The sequence below is a fragment of the Gymnoscopelus braueri genome, assembly GCF_963280865.1.
Source record: "Gymnoscopelus braueri genome assembly, chromosome: 19".
Lineage (NCBI taxonomy): Eukaryota > Metazoa > Chordata > Actinopteri > Myctophiformes > Myctophidae > Gymnoscopelus > Gymnoscopelus braueri.
The window spans coordinates 24,550,347-24,567,828 of record NC_137621.1 but is presented as its reverse complement, the minus strand read 5'-3'; the positions used below and the strand labels follow the sequence as shown (position 1 = coordinate 24,567,828).

General features: G+C 44.4%; 1 protein-coding gene across 4 annotated transcripts in view; it reads left to right on the top strand.

The window, feature by feature from the left end:
* Nucleotides 1-4,454: 4,454 nt before the first annotated feature.
* qkia (QKI, KH domain containing, RNA binding a) overlaps nucleotides 4,455-17,482 on the top strand; it is an 89,974-nt gene continuing 76,946 nt past the window's right edge. For all 4 annotated transcript variants that reach the window (XM_080413676.1, XM_080413677.1, XM_080413675.1 and 1 more), the window contains exon 1: nucleotides 4,455-4,890. In XM_080413676.1, coding sequence (XP_080269802.1) covers nucleotides 4,743-4,890 — 148 coding nt within the window. In that variant the 5' untranslated portion in view covers nucleotides 4,455-4,742. The remainder of the gene's footprint in view (nucleotides 4,891-17,482) is intronic.

The following is a 17,482-nucleotide window of genomic DNA, read 5'->3' as shown; positions in this document are numbered from 1 at the left end:
CACTCATTGTATGTTTAACCAGTTGCCCAGCTCAGCATGCAGCACGTCTCATACACAGCCTCACTATCAGACAGACCCAGCACAAGCGGATTCCCTAAACTGATAAAAATAGTATATTCAAAAGTGCTGCTTGCTTTGCATTGCGCATTTGTTTCTGCCTCTCAGCAGGTTTTATATCCCCACGCTCGCACTCCAGCGCCACAAGCAAGTACAATGAATAACTTGCAAAACTTTGCGGGAAGCAACGGTGTTCCTGTTCTCTGCCACACCTCAGCGGTGTGAAGTCTGTCTGCGGCTGTTGCCCCGGCTTTGATTAAAGTTGGGGGGGGCGGGGGTGACGGGGGCAGGGGCTCCATCCATCATGTGATATCTGTCGCCTTCCTGCTGACTGGATTACAGGTCTAATCCACAACACCACCAAAGTAAACACACGAGGTGTGTGTGTGTGTTACATACAGCAATCTTCCCAAAACTGAGTGATTACAGTGTTAACTGTGAATTTTCACATTAACTGGCACGTGACAAAATGTACATTATACTCTAAATCGCTGGCTAGCACACATGGAACTCATTCTAGTAACCATGTTCATACGGCCACCACATGCTGAGTGCTGACACACACATACACACCCACACACACACAAAAAACTATTTTATGTCGTACCTTTGATAGAAGCTGTACTGAACAAAGATATATTAGGTATTTCTCTGTATGTGCTAGATGTATGCTGTGGTCGCCAGAGGGACATTTATTTCTGTTGTGCTGTGCTCACACCTTCCTCAAAATGTAAATGACCCAGATTCTGCTAGCACTTTTTCTCCCCATAGTCCCAACACTAGTAACTCAAAAGGAAAAAAGGAAAATCTGTTGTTGTGTTTGTTTGTATGTATGTACGGGTCTTATCAGAGCCTGTGGGGGGTGATGGGTGGGGGTGGGGGGGGGGGGGCTCAGTTCTCCTGTGACAGAGCAACAGCTCTTATCACAGACAGCCTTGCCTCACCACAGTAGCCAGCTCAAACTTTGCTTGCTTGTAGCTGGCTACCGCCCCAGGGGCAGTATAGTGCTACAGGGGGCCCTACACTGAGGGCCCTATTGTTTCTGCCAGTTAACAGTGAGCTGAGAACCCCGGGTGCTCTCCAATCATACAGCTTCAGTGAGCTAACAGCCTCTCTTCAAAAGGAGCTAAACGCATGTTCATTAATTATCTGGATCCCTGTTAATTGGATTAATTGTTGAATAGAAACCCGTGTTATTAAAAATGACGAAAACACAAGGGCTGGGGGAGCAATGGAGGGATTAATATCTTCGCCGCTCACTCCCAGGCTGTCAAGAGACATACACACACACGTGCCTGTACGTACGTACTTTCACACACACACACACACACACACACACACACGCACACGCACACGCACACGCACACGCACACGCACACGCAGCAATGGCATGTGACCCGTCTCAGAAAAATCAGTGCTCGGCAAGGTGCAAATTACCATGCGCGCTGATAGAGATAAGAAGCAAACCCATTTTCAAAGCTTGGAATAAATGCCAGATACTTTTTGATGCCAAAAATCTGTGGCTTTTCCCGTCCCTTGTATTCAACGAAGGAGGATATGAGTTTAAAAAAAAAGAAAGAAGAAAATAATATAAAGCAAACACCATGAACGATTTAGACATGAAAAAAACTTGAGTTCTCAATTCCTCTGCTGATCTCTTCATTGTTATCTACCAACATCATTTATCAGAATTGAATCTTTTATCAATAGTATCCTTGAGAGAACACACTGATATTGGTGGTAGGTTTTTGTAACCACCTGTATTCTTATGGTGATCGTGTTATTGACATGGAATTATGCAAAAACATAATATCCATGTTTCCATATTATTCTCATTCAGGAACAAATAATCCTGACAAATTGGAAACAAAAGCTTCACAAAAACAAATCAAGGTTCATAGATACAAGCTGGTTGTAACATACAGACTGAAGAGGTTACAACAAGTTTGAACAATTCATTTCAGTTCATAAAATGTATGTACAAGATGGAGATAAAGGTTATTCACTATGATAATGTTACTTAGAGTTGAATTTGATAAGTAATGATCTTTGTTTAATGTAAGAATTCTGGTTCCATGTAACATTTTGATCTACTTAAATAGGTACCATACTGACTTAAAGTCAGGTTAATTAAAAGGTTAAAAGGTTAATTAAAGGTGCCGTAAGTGATTTATTTTGGTTAAAACAAAGTTTTAGTTAAGAGGTTAAAGCTCTATATTCTGATAGTAATCATTGCTATAGTGTTTGTTCAGTAACAGGGGTCTCCTCATCTCTCCAACTCTTTAGTACATTTTTTTGTTTTCATCACTTCCAATTTCACGTGTTTATCCTGTATCCAGTGTGAGTTCTTTCTCCTGATTGGATGAAATTGGCATTGTGACCTTTAACAAACAGAAAATACATTTTCAATGTATTTTCTGTTTGTTAAAGAGCTGGAGAGACAGCGAGACCCCTGACTGAACAAACACACTATACCAATGATTACTATGGGAATATAGAGCTATTTAACACTTATTTTAACAAAACATATCACTTCCACCCTCTTTAACTAAAAATAAATGGGAATTTGTTTTTGAGGGGAAGTTTTTGTTCATTTTCCCACTCATCTTAAATCAGTGAGTTAATCTAATCAGGCTTTTGGTATCTGACACGACATCAGGGCAGTAGTACTTTAATTTCCTCAAAACCAGGTGGTGCATGTTGAAGTTAGCTCTTGTTTAGGAACCAAATATGCTCTGTCTTAATATGAGGTGATCACCATGATGGTGGTTATGACTGCAACACTGATTTCCATACTAATAGAGCTATATGCAGCCTTTGGCTGAAGGGTAGGGAAACAGCTTCCAGTCACTGGCCACAGTGCTGTGTGGGTTGTTAAGGCAACCATATCTGTCTTCTTGTTATATAGTCCCGAGGGCCTTGTCACCTACCGTGATCCTCCTAAATGCTGTTATCTGAGCTCAAGCTCAGTGCATGCGTTTGTGCACGTTCATGCCTGGGTTTATGTGCAGATTTGACTCTCTCTCTCTCTCTCTCTCTCTCTCTCTCTCTCTCTCTCTCTCTCTCTCTCTCTCTCTCTCTCTCTCTCTCTCTTTCTCTCTCTCTCTCTCTCTTATGTGTGTGTAGTACATGCACATATATTGTGATATTGAGAAGCTGGATGAAAACTAGACAGTTATCCAAGGACAGCCGCACTTTTATGACAGTAACGAAATAATAATAATATAATAATAATAATAATAATAATAATAATAATAAACTTTATTTATAAAGCACTTTTCGAAAACAGTGTATACAAAGTGCTTTACAGTGTCATGATAAAAACCATCCATAGGGATAAACAACAATAGTCAATTTAAAAATCAAACCAAAACATAAACGTATATATATACATAAATACATTACAAGTAACACATTTGAGACAACCAGTGTGGAGGATAATGACACTGACCGACAATTTCTCAATTATATTAAGAATATTCCAGGTTGGATTTGTTTCATGTATTTAACAAACATCCCATACTGAGCATATGAGATGTGTCTTAATATTCTTTGGCCAGGACTGCCATGCTGCCATGGGCCGAAGTGAAGCCAAAAGGTCATGGTACAGCTGTTGGATATTCATGCAAACAGACCGGGGGGACTACTTCCACAAAGACATGAGCGGACAAATTGAGGTCTCAGAATTAGCCGGGCCCCTCTCAGCCAACAGCTGTTAAAATCAAAGCGAGCCAGTCGTGGTGCACCCTAGGCCGGGTGTGTGGGACTGAAGGTGGTAATCAGTCGGTGTGAGTGCGTTCCCATTGATCATGGTGTTAATCTTCAGAGGTTATTAGGAGAGGTCTTCCCAAGGACAGGACAATGAGAGGGCTTCATTGATTAATTGCAACATTGATCAATGGGTCCAAAGACACATAAGATTTACCTTTTTAAGAGGGACCTGTGTAACAATATGTATGTGATACTGAATAGACAAGATAATCCATTTTCATTTCAGCACCATCAATCAGCCTACTAGTCAGCCTATGGAAAGAAACAAGAGATTGTTGTACACCCAGGAGCACTTATTGACTGCTTGGATCTCACAACTGGTTAATAATATCATTTTTACATGAGTGGGCGCTAGGGAATAACAGTAAACGTGTGGAACCCTATGTGTGATCACACCTCTGTTTAGGAGGTCTACTACATGCATTCCTGTGCACTGCACACAATTGGTCCTAATCTCTGTAGATCATTTAGCCAATGGTCGCTATTGGCACTTCACCGCCCTCATGGCTCAGCACTGTGTCCCTATTGGTGCTCTCCTCGATGCCATGAACGCCCTGCTGGCCAATGGGCGCCGAGTAGGACGGAGCCGTTCAGCAGAATACTCTCTGGCGCTGACAGTGGTGGAATCGACCGTTCCCGAGCAGCGCACACCGTGTTAGGAGAGAGTATACGACTCTGTGGAAGAAGGAGATAACGGTTTCTTTTTTCCCCCTCGTCTCTCCACTCTTAACTGCGAGAACAAATCAAACCACATTTTTCGGTTTAGAGGGTCGTCTAACCACAGCGATCGAAACGTGGGGGGGGAACGAGGGATTTGAGCAGCAAGTTTTTTTCTTTTGCCTTTTTTTTTTTCTTTTCATAAAGAGGATTCTGTGTCGGTGGTCGGCTTGTTCTCCACACTCTTCGTCGCAAAGATGATGGTCGGGGGCGAGATCGAAGTGAAGGAGCGACCGAGGCCGAGTCCCGACTATTTGATGCAGTTGTTAAACGAAAAGAAGCTCATGACGAGTCTACCGAACCTCTGCGGCATCTTCACACACCTTGAGCGGCTCCTGGATGAAGGTAAACGGCCCTGTTTGGAGCGTTTTGGTGGCGGTGGTTGGTTTGGGGGGGAGACAGGCAGGGGGAAGCGTGACCACAGCGCAGTCCGGCGCGGGTTCGATCAGGCATGCCTGCTGCATTGCATTGGGGGGGGGGACGCAGACAGACACGCACTAGCATGGGGCTAGATCTCTGTCTGGAATGAGAAAATAAGGATACCTCAACTTAAATAAAAGCAATAAGTTCGTCGCGAACGCATGGGTGTATCACCGGAGAGAGAGAGAGACTACAACAACAAGGGGGTTGGGGTTTTTAGACTTCTCTCTCTCTAGCCGAAGAGGCGTTCAGGAGGAGCCCGACTTTTGTTTTGCACTCTTTTACTTTGTGGCGACGGAAAGGGTCAACTTTATCCATCGTCCATTTTAAAGGGGGTAGTTTACCACAAAAATTACTTATTTTCTATCAATTACACACCCCATGAAGCCTTGAATTCATGGGAGATTTTCATGGCGTGTGTAATTGATAGAATTGACTAAATAAGTCATCTTTTGGGGGGTGGACTACTCATTTTAATGACGATAAATCCTAACAACTCGACGCAACCGCTGCGTTCAATTACAAGCTGTTAAAACAAGTTTGTTGGTGGAAACTAGTTGGGGAGTTTTCGCGTCGTGGCCTGATTTTTGCACGGGCTTCAGTTCAGACACAAGCCAAGAGTTAACTTGTGTGCTGCGAAAACAGCCGATCTACAAGCTCACGAGGTGTCGCTACAGCGAGGCCTTGTGAGCTTGTAGATCGGCTGTTTTCGGGGCGCGACGACGGAGCAAAGCGGGGTCTTTTTTAGCTTTTAGCTGCGTGGTGGTAGCAGCGAGGCACGAGGAAGTGGTGGAGCCGCCGCGTTCCATCAAACCACAGTTGCCAGGTTTTGCGAGAGAAACGAGCAACCAGGTCTACGAAAAACAAGCCCAAAAGAAGCAGCTAATAGGCCACATGAGAACTTTAAACCTATAAACTGTATACATGGGCTATTTGAAAATAGATCTACTAGTGAGGTTGTAGATCTGCTATTTTAAAAACTCTTGTAAAACAAATGTGGAATAATTGGAATATATTTTAAATTAAAAACATTCTAACACAAATGCTCCCTGGCACAAAACATTTTCATGAAAATATTTGAGAACCACTGGTTTAAATAATAATTTAAACATTTGGAAGCAAGCCTAAATAAGCAACAATACATGAGAAACAAGCACCCCAAAACTGCAACCATCAATATTTACAAGCGACTTTACAGAAAAAGAAGACCAAAGTCGCTTATAATAAGCCGACATGGCAACACTGCCATCAAACCCCTCATGGAACCAAACAACAATGTTATATACCAAACTTGTCCCCCAAATAAATCCCTGCTACCTTTTCCTCTCCTCAAGCAAACACCCGAGACATTATAACCAGTTCAGATGAGAGTCCTCGCTCTCCGTGTTTTTGTTTATTTAATGCAAAGATGTGTTTCTTTCTCCTCAATAGCCGTGCTGGATACCAGCAGCACATCGGAATGTGGCTGCTTGTTTGGTCAGACAATGGCCAGTGAGTTGTAGTCAGTGTGGGGGCTGCTGCACAGATAAACAGTCCAACTTTTGCCTGGTCTTTTTTATTTAGTTGCTTTTATTAATTTTTTACGAGAACAAAACGTTCTCTTCGTGATTTGGGTAGCTACGCGATCGCTGTAGTATTTTTCTCCCCCCTCATTTGCTGCAGTCGTGGTGTTTTTGCCAGTGCCTGCCCCACCAAACTGCATCGCCTTTGTCAGCTCCATCAGCACGGGCATTATTTTGTTCTCCTTGGAATATGTCTCCCCTCTCCGTGGTCACACATAACGGCTCTATTCGCCATTGACAGTATCGATATCCTAAGCGGGTTTAGTGTACGGTTTGACTTGAGGTTTATGGCATTGAACTGGGGGACACTAGAGAGCGCCACATCCCCCTGCCTGGCCGTCCCCATAGTGCCATAGGCACCATGTAATTTTGTATTAAAATGCAGCTATTCACACACTATTCAGTGTTACCATGTCGACTTATTATAAGATACTTTAGGCTTCTTTTTCTGTAACTTTGCTTGTAAAAATAGGTGGTTGCGTTATTTTTTGGGGGCATGTTTCTAAAGTGTACTTGCTTATTTAGGCTTGCTTCCACATTTTTTTAATTATTTAAACCAGTGGTTCTCAAATATTTTCATAAATGTTTTGTGTCATGGAGCATTTGTGTTGTTGGAATGTTTAAAAAATATTCCAAATATTCCACATTTTATTTCAAGAGTCTTTGAAAATCTACAAGCTCTGAGCTTGTAGATTCGATATTTTCAAATAGCTGATACATACGTTTAAGTGCTCATGTGGCCTAGTTGCTTCTTTTGGGCTTGTTTTCCTAGACCTGTTTGCTTATTTCTCTCACAGAATAATATGGCAACACTGACTCTATTGTGGGATAAATGATTGCTTATTATCTGAAAGGCAGAGGGCCACCATGAACTTGAGTTTCAGCTGAATATCTGAATGTGTGTGCCGTATAGTTTGTACTTGTTAAACCGGTCTAGAAAGCGTTGTCTTGCGTTCCAACTTCCTTGACATTTGGTAAACAAGCAATTTTTTTGACACTAACTTAAGCATAATGTCAATCTCAAACTCATGTCACCTCAGAAAAGACATATTTTGGCAGTTTTGTGGAAACGATGAAGCACCATGTGTAAACACATTTTTATTCTCTGTAATTCGAGTGCTAGTGACATTCTGTCACATTCCAACTGTAGATGGATAGACCTCTCCGTGGGGAAATTCAGTGTCATTACAGCCGACATAGGCATGAAAAAAACAGAACAGGTAGAAGGGTTAATGAAGATAAAAGTAGGCCTACAGAAATGTAATAAAGAAACAGTTTCTTATCCAATGAAAACAAAAGCAAGTCTCACAGGAGACTCCAGTGGGCCCACTGAGTAATTTCAAAAACTAGTTAAACCTGTAAACACCCAGTGTTGAAATGCTTTATTTTATTTTGTGGGGTTTGGTGGGTCCCAATTTGTTATTGATGGGTGGTAGACAGAAAATGTGTCTGTTGTTTTCCGCCACCCAACCCCCTCAACCTTTAAAACTCTTAACAATTCTCTAGTGGACTGGACAATGAGGGGGAAAGAAAGGACCATGCACACTGTGTGCCTCTTTGCATTTATTCAAATAACTAAACCTGCATAGTCTTACAGTGTACCTCTGTACGACCCAACCCTGTGCGGTTCAGATATTTTGTCTGTCATTCCTAGCATTTTCGTGGATTGCCTTTGGAGTGCACCTTTCTCTGAAATGCAGCACTCATACCTCTTGCAGACTTGTAGTTTTTCGGACTGTATACATATTTTTTTGTGCCACAGCCCAGGGTTCCTGTTATTCGGTTTTGTTTTTCTGCAAGAAAGTATGGAAGCAACTCCTACAATTCCCACAACTTCCCTCCCCAGTCCCTCTGTCTTTCTCTCACCCTTTTCTCTTCCTTCCAACCCAAAGCCACACAACTCCTCGGTTTACTGAGGTTTCCACGGCAGCAGCCCAAACTTTACATATCCGCCAAATGTTTCATGTGTGTGTGATGTAAGCCATCCAAGCACAGGCAGAGTAGGTTTGTCTGACTGTCTGGTTCCCGTTAGCGGGTCTGTTTGGTTTGCTTGCCCTCTGGATTGGGCCAGAGCTCCGTTGCGGTATTTAGGCCATCCTCCCAGTCCCCGTCCCACCCTAGTGTAAACCAACCCCACCCAGGTTAAAAATGTTTAATATATATATATATATATATAATGGCAAAGTATTGTTGCATGGCTTTAGCTTTACACACTTAACACAAAATTTGGGTCAGTTATGAACTTGTGTTTAAATCTTAATACAGCGTGCTGTCTTTAAATAATGAATGTGGCTATAAAGTACAGTGTTAAGCTACTACACATTTTATTTTGATTATTGCAGCTCTTAAGTGCAGACGCCAGTTCTCAATCAGTCTGTGAAGTAATCAATAATGCTATGTGGTTGAGATTTGCCAGGTAGGTTGGTGTGTGGTGTTCCAGTTAGGCAAATATAGAGGCAAGGGCATCAGGCCAACAGTTACAACAAACATCGCACCTCTCTGTGACAGGAAGGATTTCAGACGGTATTCTGTTTTTCTCCCCTCCTCAATCCCATAGTATTGTGGTGTGAATCATGGCTTGTCTATGAAGTTGTTTGTTCTGTGCAGCGTTCTCTCCAGAACATATCGTTGCTATTGAGCAGAAACCTTGTATATCATTCTCCACATGTCAACCTTTTATGTGTTTCCGTAAATTAATTCTCTACTTTGTCATTTAAGTGTCATGCTAAAGTAGCAAAAATTGCAGATCTACAAGCTCACCACCCGTCTGATATGATGCAAAGCGTTGTAGATCAAGAATATTTGAAACATTTTGAAAGTGTTTAAGTGTGTCAGTGGGTTGTATAAATATTTAACCAATGAAAAGTGTTAACAAGAGCTTTTGACTAAATAATTACTACATTTGTATCCATTGGAACACAGATTCTTTGACCATTTTCTGAAAAGTAAACCGTTTTGTACAAAGAAGGTTTCCACCGTGACCCAACAATTGGGAGAGGTTGCGCCGCGTTTGTCTTGCCTTCTAGTCTTGTCCTTCCACAAGTGTTAGTGTTGAGAGGGTGACAAGGAGAACAGGTGCTGCTTGGAAAAAAAGGTATTGAAGCTCATACAGTGGAGTAGAAATATTGTCACTTGTTGGGGAGGGGGGAGGTGTGATGCTGGAAAAAGAGAGGGGGGACAGAGGCAGAAACTGAAGGGCACTCCTTAGCTGTCAACGAGGCGTTGTTGCCTCGTCTCCTTGGGGAGAACATTTCAGCGTGTTGATGAAAATTGGGCGGGCGAACGCCTCTCATGAAACGGAAAAGCGTAAATGGCAGGTGCCTGTTGTCTCTCACTGTAATTTAAATGGCTAAAATATTCTTTGCTTTGTCAGAATAAAGAATATTTTGGTAAAATTCTAAAAGTGACATGGGTAGAAATCGTGCTTTTAGCTCTCGTCTTGTCTCCCTTGAGAGGAACCCCCTCCCCCCTGCACCACAATCCCCCCTGACAGCTGCACACCAACACACGTAGGTGACGAGCATTCCTCCCCACCCACCCTCAACTTTCTGCGTGCATGTTTGTGCTTCTTTTTCCACGGCGAAAGAAAACTGACACCCCCTTGTGCCCCCCCCCCCCCATGTGTAGTGGCCGCTCATAGACAACCCCACTTCAGACGTGTGTGTGTGTGCACGGTGCGTGCACGTTCCTATATCACTCCAGTCGAATATAGAGCCAGTCAAGGTCACTCGGTCAGAGTTGACAGGCCCATCTCTGAAATCCCCTTGTGTTGCAGTTCTTCATCTTCCAGAGGTGACACTCACCATGGTGTTTTTTAATATTTATTTTTATATATTTCACTTTGCGATCCTCACTTCACATTCCAGACGACAAGCTGCTTCAAATTGCTATATTTTCTCTTGGCAGGAAGAGACAGCCCATATCACATCCAGTGACTCTGTAGTAGTAGAAGTGCAGGCACTGTTGTAAGTTACTGGAGCAGATGAGAGAGAGTCACCTTTCTCTCCCCCCCCACACCCCCCCTTTCTTTTTTTTAAAGCGTGTCCTCTGGCAAGTCTCTCTACACGGAACGCAATTGTCGGATTGATCGAGACCATTTGTTCCAAGTCCCCCCACTCCCCCCATTTTCCTTACAGGCTCAATTTTAGCCTTGTTTGTGTAATGGATTTAATAGTCCATTGTTGCAGAGCGTGCTGTGTGGCAGTAACCAGGTTGCGTACGGTCCACGGCTCTGGTCCCTGGCCACAGCATCTCCTGGCATAGAGTTTCATGTCCACCTGCTTGTCCCTGGGCTGTGATTTAATAGGATGCTCCCCCGGTGAGTTGACAATGCTCGAAAGGATGGACGGACAGTCCACTACGAAGCTGCTTCTGTGCGATTGTCTGTGGGACCAGTCCCACAGGAGTACAACCCGTGTTAGATTAGCGCTCTGATAAATGGGAGACGGGGAGCGGTATAAGCTTACTTCCTTATCCGTTTGTCCATATCTCTGTGTTCCCGTCTTTCTTCATGTTTCATGTCTGTCTCCCTGCCTGTTTCCTCCCTGTCATTCCTCTCTTCGTCTCCGTTTCGTCCCCGGTAACCCCCCCCTCCCCCCCGGCTGGACTTTCGATAGCCTCCGACATGCAATCAATGCGGCGGGTAACAAGATTGAATGGCAAGTAAGACAGCTCAGGGCTGCGAGGAGGGAGCTCGCTGATGACAGCGATGGGCAGAAGAGCTTAGTGGCCATGGTGGTTGTTGTTGGTTAGGGGCTATGGTTGTTGTGCAAGCTAAAACCTGACCCCATCCTCTCTCAAGGCACTGCTTATAAGCTGGAATTTAATTAAATGAGCCATTGTGTGCTACTTTGCTGAGCCGCCACACCAGTCGCAGAGCTCGAGACGCGGGCTTTTGTTTTCTAAATCTCGTCTCTGTTTCTCCTTCTTTGTCTTGCTCACACTCTCTCTCGTCTCTGTTTCTGCTTCTCTTTTCTCCCCTACTTACCTCCATGGTAATGAATTAGGAGGTGACAGGAGTCTGACGGGGTGAGGTGTAAGGGTTGTGGTAGGAAGAACCGGTTACAGCCTGCCTTCCCACCTACGTGGAAGTCTCTCTGTCTCTCTCTCTCTCTGATGTGTGTGTGTGTGTGTGTGTGTGTGTGTGTGTGAGCTCCAGTCACCCCCATCTGGTTCCCCTGGCTTAGCTCCATACCCAGCCCCCCTCCGCCTCCTGCAGCCTGATAAAGTCATCTAACGACAGCCTCTGGCTCTTATCTCGGCCCTCAATCCCGCATGTGCTGGGGCCACCTTATCGTTGCAGCCTCTGCCTTGCCCTGCTGTCGCCCTCCCCTGCCTAGCCGACTATCTGGCTAGCTGACTGTCACCAAAACTAAGCGTTCCTCCTCCTCGACCCCCTTCCCTCCCTCTGCTGCTCAGTGTTCGACAACGTAATATTTCAGTGTTCAACAGCGTAATATTTCTAGAGGCTATTTGAAAAAGTTGTCCTCGTGTCTTTAAACGAGCCTGTACTATTTGATCAATAGTAAGCTGACCAGATGTGCAGTGAGAGTATTCTAGATTCAAGGCCTACTGTGTGTTTCCTGTCAAGGAAAGAGTCACTGTTCTGTTATTAGTTAGCCTGGCTATGACACAGCTCGTGTGTGTGAGTGTGCATTTCCAGATGATGACCAGTAGTGTGACACAGAAAGGCGGGTAGAGCTTGTCGGGGGATGTTGTAACAATTATGTCTCAACTTCTCCTCTGTGCTGACTTTTAGTTTACATATACTGGGGTTATTTATTATTTGATGTCCTCAAATTGCAAACCCCTCCCTTTGACCCCGGCTGCATACCCCCTCTTTTTCTGTCACACAAAAGTACACACAGGAGGTAACACCTGTTTTCGGACTGGAATGGTCAGTGGAGGGACCCAGACAGTGGTTTTGTTTTCCCTTCCAGACAAATGGGAGGAGGAGGAGAAGAACAAGAACAAGGGAGTGTCCAGAGAATGGAACGAGGCCTTCTCCCCACTCCCCCCTGCCTCTTCTCTGCTGTTGTTTCCCACAGAGGTTGGTCTGTCTCCAGGCTTTTCCTCTCCGCTCATTTACATTTTGGTTGGGAACGGTCCGTCTGGCACCCGGTGCCGTTTGTTCAGCTCTCCTCTCATTCCCTCTTTACGTCATGCCCGCTGGCGTGCGTGCACACACATGAACCCACATATGTGAAGTTGCTCGCGTGCTCTCACGCACACAAACAGAGGAACACTATTTCTCAGTTGAGACGAGTATGGGCCCCACCCCGTTACATTCTTTGACTGCTTGGAATAGCTCTACCACCCGCCTCTTTACGCTCACTTCGCCCCCTTTTTCACTCACAATATGTCCTCTCTCTCTTTCGCTCTCTCACAATCGCAATGTTTTTCACTGTCTCTTTTGTTAGCGTGTGTGTGTGTGTGTGTGTGTATGTGTGTTTTCTTTTTTTCCTTCTATTCTCTGAACTGCTGTTACAGATGTGGATTCTAACAATTAGGCTCCGCAGGAGGTGTTACGCTGGCATTTGTCACCATTTCTCCCTGTTCCTTTCCCCCGTTGTTCAGTATTCTTCACAGAATAGGGAGGCGGAGAGAGAAAAAAAAAGGAAGAAAAACTGAGCTGAATGCTCACTCTGTCTGTCTCTCTCTCTCGTTGCCCGCCCTTCTTGCGTTCTCTTCTCTCGTTTCGGGAGGAATGGCAAGCAAGTTGACAGCCAGTTCAGGAATTTCACCGGGAGTGCAGTCGAAGCACTTAACCTCCAATCTGCTGTTTGTTTCCCCCCACAATCCCTCATTGTGTGTGTGTGTGTGTGTGTGTGTGTTTTAAATCAATTTTATCTGTGCAGCGTTCAGAAGCTGATGCAAGACACACCATCAGTTAGACAACGAATAACCAGAAAAGATTAATGTGTAATCATATTGCAATTTTGACAGAGCTGTTATTTCACCGCCTGGCAACTTCCACTTCTTTTCCACTCGGGTAAAAATATCAAAGGCCGAAGGGCAAGGTTTTAAAATGTATTTCTTCTGCAGTTTAGAACATCGGGGGTGCACATATCTCAGTGTTAAAGTCTGTTTTCCTTTGCAACATTTGTCTTGGCTCCCTGTCAAATGTTTTTTTCCCCTCCTTTAAAAAAAAAAAACCCTCTTCTGAAATACTGTGCAACCCCCCCACCCCCCCCGATCTCTTCAATAGATCAGTCTGCCTGGGCCGTGGCTTTGCAACTCTCAACTAGGCTTCTTACCCCGTTTGTAGGGGCTGGGCTATAAATCGAGGATGAATAATTCACCTGTCCCTTAGCGGTGTGCGTTGTTTCTGTGTGACTTGCCCCACGAGCAGGCGGCCCCACCGTAACCTTCCCTAAGGGCTTGCAGAGGGCGAGAGGAACAGGGAATCCTCCGATGCATTTCGCCATTAAATATGTAGAGAGGACTCTGACCTAAACCAGGTCAACCCACTTGCTCTGTTCCAACAAACGCTTGGATGTTATGCTCAGCCTCTTTTTTTACATGGTTATTAAGTTCCATGTGACGCAACAATTGCGTACCCCCCACCACCACCACCACTCGTATCGGCTCTCTGCCTATCTTGGAAAACGTGGTATGTATGTAAACACACACAGATTTGACCTCTGCGTGAGAGTGGTGCTGCACTCGGTCAAAGAGAGAGGCAGTTCTTTGTTTATTTTTAAATGCTGTTTTACGTGGGCAGCTTAGAGTGCACACACTCTGACTGATGTCAGTTGTATTTTCTTTTTGGAGTGAGACAGAACAGGTTTGAGCACATGTCAAGCGAATGAGTGTGTAACAGAGGTATGGTTATGGAGGCAAGGCTCGAAGCAGCCATGCCGGAGCAGTTTGTGTGTGTGTTTGTGTGTGTGTGTGTGTGTGTGTGTGTGTGTGTGTGTGTGTGTGTGTGTGTGTGAGACAGAGTGATATTGACAGAAGGGCTCGGTCATTCTACACTGCAGTTGCACGAGTTCATGGCATTTTGAGCCCCCATCACCACCACCTAACCTCACACCACCCTCTCCCCACCCATGGACGTTTTTCTAGTCTCGCAATTGGCCGCCCGTGTTTGTATCTGTGGATCAGGTGATAGGAGCCAAGGGGAGACTTGAGAGAGAGTACTGCTCAACTTGTTTTTCTTTTTCAGTCTGCGACTCTGCGTGTGTGTGAGTTCTGCGCTCTACTTAACTGTGATGAAACATTCACTACATTATAGCAGGGAATGTTGCAGCAAGGAGCAGTCGCATGCATGATGCCACTGCACACAGAGACTTTATGCGCCTAGCCAGTGTTGCCAGATTTCGCGAGAGAAATTAAACTAGTTGTATGAAAACAAGCCCAAAAGAAGCGACTATTAGGCCACATGAGCACTTTAAACCTATTTGTTGATATTTGCCGGCTATTCGAAAATAGCCAAACTACAAGCTCACGATGCAACGCGTTGTGAGCTTGAAGATCTGCTATTTTCAAAAAAATCTTGAGGAAAAAAGTGTGAAATGTTTTTTAAACATTTTAATAACACAAATCTGGAAGGGGGGTCCCTGGCACAAATTATAATTACAGATGGGTGGGGGGTAGAAGGGGGTCCGTGGACAAATACACATTAATTTGGGGGTCCTTGACATGAAAATGTTAGAAAACCACTGGTTATACAATAATATATATTTTTTTAAATGAGCCCAAATAAGCAACTACGAATATTTACAAGCAACTTTACAGAAAAACAAGCCCAAAGTCGCTTCTAATAAGCAGACCTGGCAACATTGCACCTAGCCCACTCTGCATGTTCTCAAATGTTCCAGTTTGCCGAACAGCCCCTTCCTCCCCCGATATCTCGGACACAGTGTGACAACAGCCTAACTAGACGACTGTTGTAGTTGTCTGCCCTCTTGTCTCACACATTATGTAAAACAGGATTTTCTTTTCGTTTGATTCATGCCTAAGGTGTTCATACCCCAAAAGTGACAGAACTGCTGCATGGATGAAGCCAGAGAGACCCGTTGCGGCTGCAGAAGTTTTTATGTCCAAGCTATTTGTTTTTAGTGTTGTGCTGCTGACTGTCTGTTTACACTACGGCTTGAAAGTCTGCACGTCCGTTCTTATCAGTGCACTGGTTGTGACCAGATTACCGAGCAGAGACAATGGCTCAGTTTGTATGATTAGGCTTTAATGACTGAGAAACAAAGGGGCCCCTACAGCACCCGTTTGGAACACAGGAAAGACGTGAATATAAAACACAGATAACTAGCAGGAAAGAATGTGGATGTATCGTGCTCTATATGAAAGGGGTTAGTGAGTGTGCTTTTGGGCCCACTCAATTGATTGGTTGTGTGCACTGAAAGGGGGGGGAGGGTGATAAAGAACAGGGAAAAGAGAGTGGGAGAATTCCTATGTGCTGAGAATGAGGTCATCTGGTTGGCTAAGAGGAAGGTCACTGACCCCTCCCTCCCTCCCTCCATGATTTCTGATACACAAAAGGCCTTTGTGTGGTAATGGGACAGACGTATGCACCCCGGGACATTTTTGAACCAGTTCACAAGCTAGTACACGGTAAAGTGCTAGGTGTTAATTCATAACATTATTTAATGTAATATAACAATACATTTTTAATCGGGTCAATATGGCACTTTAATAGTTAAATTAATGCTGAGGATTTTACTTTGTATGCGCATGTGCGTGCCTGCATGCACTTGAACAAGATGTCCATTTTCGAGTTTGAATTGTGGTTGCGTTATGCGTTATCTTTGCTTCACCATGTCAACATTTAGTTCCAGCCATGACTTGGCTCTAGGGCAATGCTTGTGATTCCACCAGAGGCGTTTCTGACACATCCCAGAAGTGGCTCTCTGCTTTAATTCCGTCACAAATCATAAAACCTGTTTGATAGTTATGAGGACTGCCCCTGTGAGCAGATCGAGAGGATCTTTGAACTCTTCACATATATAATCTGGGCAGATAATTGGTACCGATCAGCCTTGAACCAAGAATTGTCTCCCTGGTTGTTGAGAGGGGCGTTCCTGGCCCAAAAATCTCCCCGATTGTCCTGTGAGCCTGGCTTTAGATTTTCATACTAGCAGATGTACCGTAAAAATCCGCAGTGTTAATTTATCCATTTGTATCTCCAGAATGTACAGATGGAACCAAATAAACCCTAAGGGTCCATTTGGTTCCATTTGTAAATTTGTTGAGTTAAATTAACACAGGATTTTACAGTGTGGTTAAAAGCTAGAGGATTTTACAGTACTGTGGTTAAAAGCGGTCCCTGAATTAAAGATCAAGTGTCAGTTAAGGTGATGGCCATCGCTTAGGCAGCTGCTATATCACCGAGGTGTCATGTCAGCCCTGATGCTTTGAAGTTCAGTCAAAGGAATTGAGCGTCCTCCTGCCATATGAACTAGTGGACAGACGCGGCTCCCGTCCGCTTTAACCCTCAACGTCCTCCAGGCCAGTTGTCTCAGTAAGAGCAACTGGATGCCAAGCCCATAACACGTTCTACAAGGTGTTGTTTTGTTGCACAGGATGAGATTACAGCTGTCTCTGTCTGTCACATATCATTTACTGTGAGGTTGGAGCATGTCCAGTATGGATACACACGCTTAGGTTTCATTTCTGTTCTTGCAGGGGAATCTCCCAGCTGTAAATTTGCTTCCATATACAGTAAACGGTACTGAAGAACACATGTTTTGCATTTTATTTTCTTCTTCACCTTTTTTTTTTTAATGATGATGGAGAATGACATGTGTGACTGACTGTTGTGTAATGCAGAGTCCTGTGGAGAAAGGGTAAAGGCTGCCAGGCTTGTGTGTGTGTGTGTGTGCGTGCGTGCGTGAATACAGTGGGAAGAGAGACAGATGTGGGCATCAGCGAGGTGCCAAGGTGCCAGCTGTTGTGGCACATTCAGGTGAGGAATAGTCTGTCTGGAGATGGAGTCGTCT